Raw genomic sequence first — 1599 nt, 5'->3', positions numbered from 1 at the left:
CAGAACCCTCTATCCTCAAACCTGCAAAGGCTCAAGTTCCTTAATAGCAAAGTTTTCGTATAAAACTTACCAACTTCCACCTGTGGCCATACTAGCTCTGCTTACTTAATGCTTGATAGACAGACCTGTAAGCTGAACTGTACTATTTAAAGAATGACAAGGAACATGTGCATGTTCACTACAGGTCTGATTTTTTTTTCAAATATTTTCCATCCATAATTTGAAATCGAGCTAGCAATATCTGACCCTTCAGAAAATGGCTCTTTAAAACAATAAAACTGGGAACTTCAGTATAGTTCCTGGAATTCCCATGTTAGTCTGTGTCTTCACTTTGTAATCTTCAAACACCATGTTCTCAAACAGAGGGACCTACAGGTAGCACTTTCTCTCCATCCCCAAGAGGGTAAAAGACAGGAAGGACCACTCTGTCCAATGACTTTATTGCAGGAGGCGAGTCAGGACTATGTGAATGCAGATTCAGGGCAGCAGCAGAGGAAACTTCCATGGGACTAAACGTCAGCAAGTACTAAGAATCCAGTCTCCTGATTCTCCATGTTCAGTTCTTCATAGAGTACTTTTCATTCAGAATCCTAGAGGCCAAAGAAGGGATTTCAGGTCTCCCAGCTGAGGCATCCAGTGAGCCTATCTTCCAGCTTCCTCGGGAGGATCAGAAAGCCTCCTTCTCATGGCAGCACCATGCTCCCTGCTCCTGGTCCTCTTCAGTGTGTACTCATTCTTCAGGTACTTCCTCATTTCCCGATCAAGATCGTTGCAGTGACCAAAAAATTTCAGAATGTTGTGATTTTTGTGACATTCTTTGAGCAAGTTAATCAAGACGTTGCATTCTTCGGTGTGCAAGTGTGGAGACATGTCCCGATGCATCGTGAAAATGAGTCAGTGCAGACCTCCACTCAGCCCCCACGGGAAGGACTGAAAGAGAAGTCACAGACACCGAACCCACAACTCCCTCAGGAGTGTGTCCCTTGCCAACATTAAACTTAATGGTGGGAAATTGAATCAGGGACTTGACAAGGCCACCCACTCTCCAGGTACCTATTCAACATAGTACTGGAAGTCCTGGCCAGAGCAATTACCCAGCAAAAGGAAATCAAAGGGATACAAATAGCAAAGGAAGAAGTAAAAACATCACTATTTGCAGATGACATGATATTGTACTTAAGCAACCCCACAAATTCCACCAGAGAAGTCCTACAGTTGATAAACAAGTTCAGCAAAATGTCTGGATATAAAATTAACTAAAACAAATCAGTAGTCTTCCTCTACTAAAAGGACAAACATGTGGAGAAAGAAATTAGGGAAAAGATACCCTTCACAATAGTCACAAAAACTATGAAATACCTTGGTGTGACTCTAACTAAGCAAATGAAGTACCTGTATGACAAGAACTTCAAACCTCTAAAGAAGGAAATCAAGGAAGATCTCAGAAATTGAAAAGATCTCCCATGCTCATGGATTGGAAGGAACAATATTGTAAAAATGGCCATCTTACCAAAAGGAATCTACAGATTCAATGCAATTCAAATCAAAATTCCAACCCAATTCTTCATTGAGTTGGAAAGATCAATGTGCAATTTCATC

At 41.4% G+C, this 1599-nt stretch overlaps 1 protein-coding gene across 1 annotated transcript; it reads right to left on the bottom strand.

Moving 5' to 3' along the window:
• Positions 1-642: 642 nt before the first annotated feature.
• LOC308423342 (COX assembly mitochondrial protein 2 homolog) lies at positions 643-882 on the bottom strand (the record flags this gene model as incomplete). The annotated part of the gene is made up of 1 exon (XM_080920063.1): positions 643-882. The coding sequence occupies one exon, from the start codon at positions 880-882 to the stop codon at positions 643-645; it is 240 nt and encodes a 79-aa protein (XP_080776189.1).
• Positions 883-1599: the final 717 nt, after the last annotated feature.

The sequence above is a fragment of the Micromys minutus genome (assembly GCF_963924665.1).
Source record: "Micromys minutus genome assembly, chromosome: 8".
NCBI classification, from domain to species: Eukaryota; Metazoa; Chordata; class Mammalia; order Rodentia; family Muridae; genus Micromys; species Micromys minutus.
This window is presented reverse-complemented; position numbering and strand designations above follow the sequence as displayed.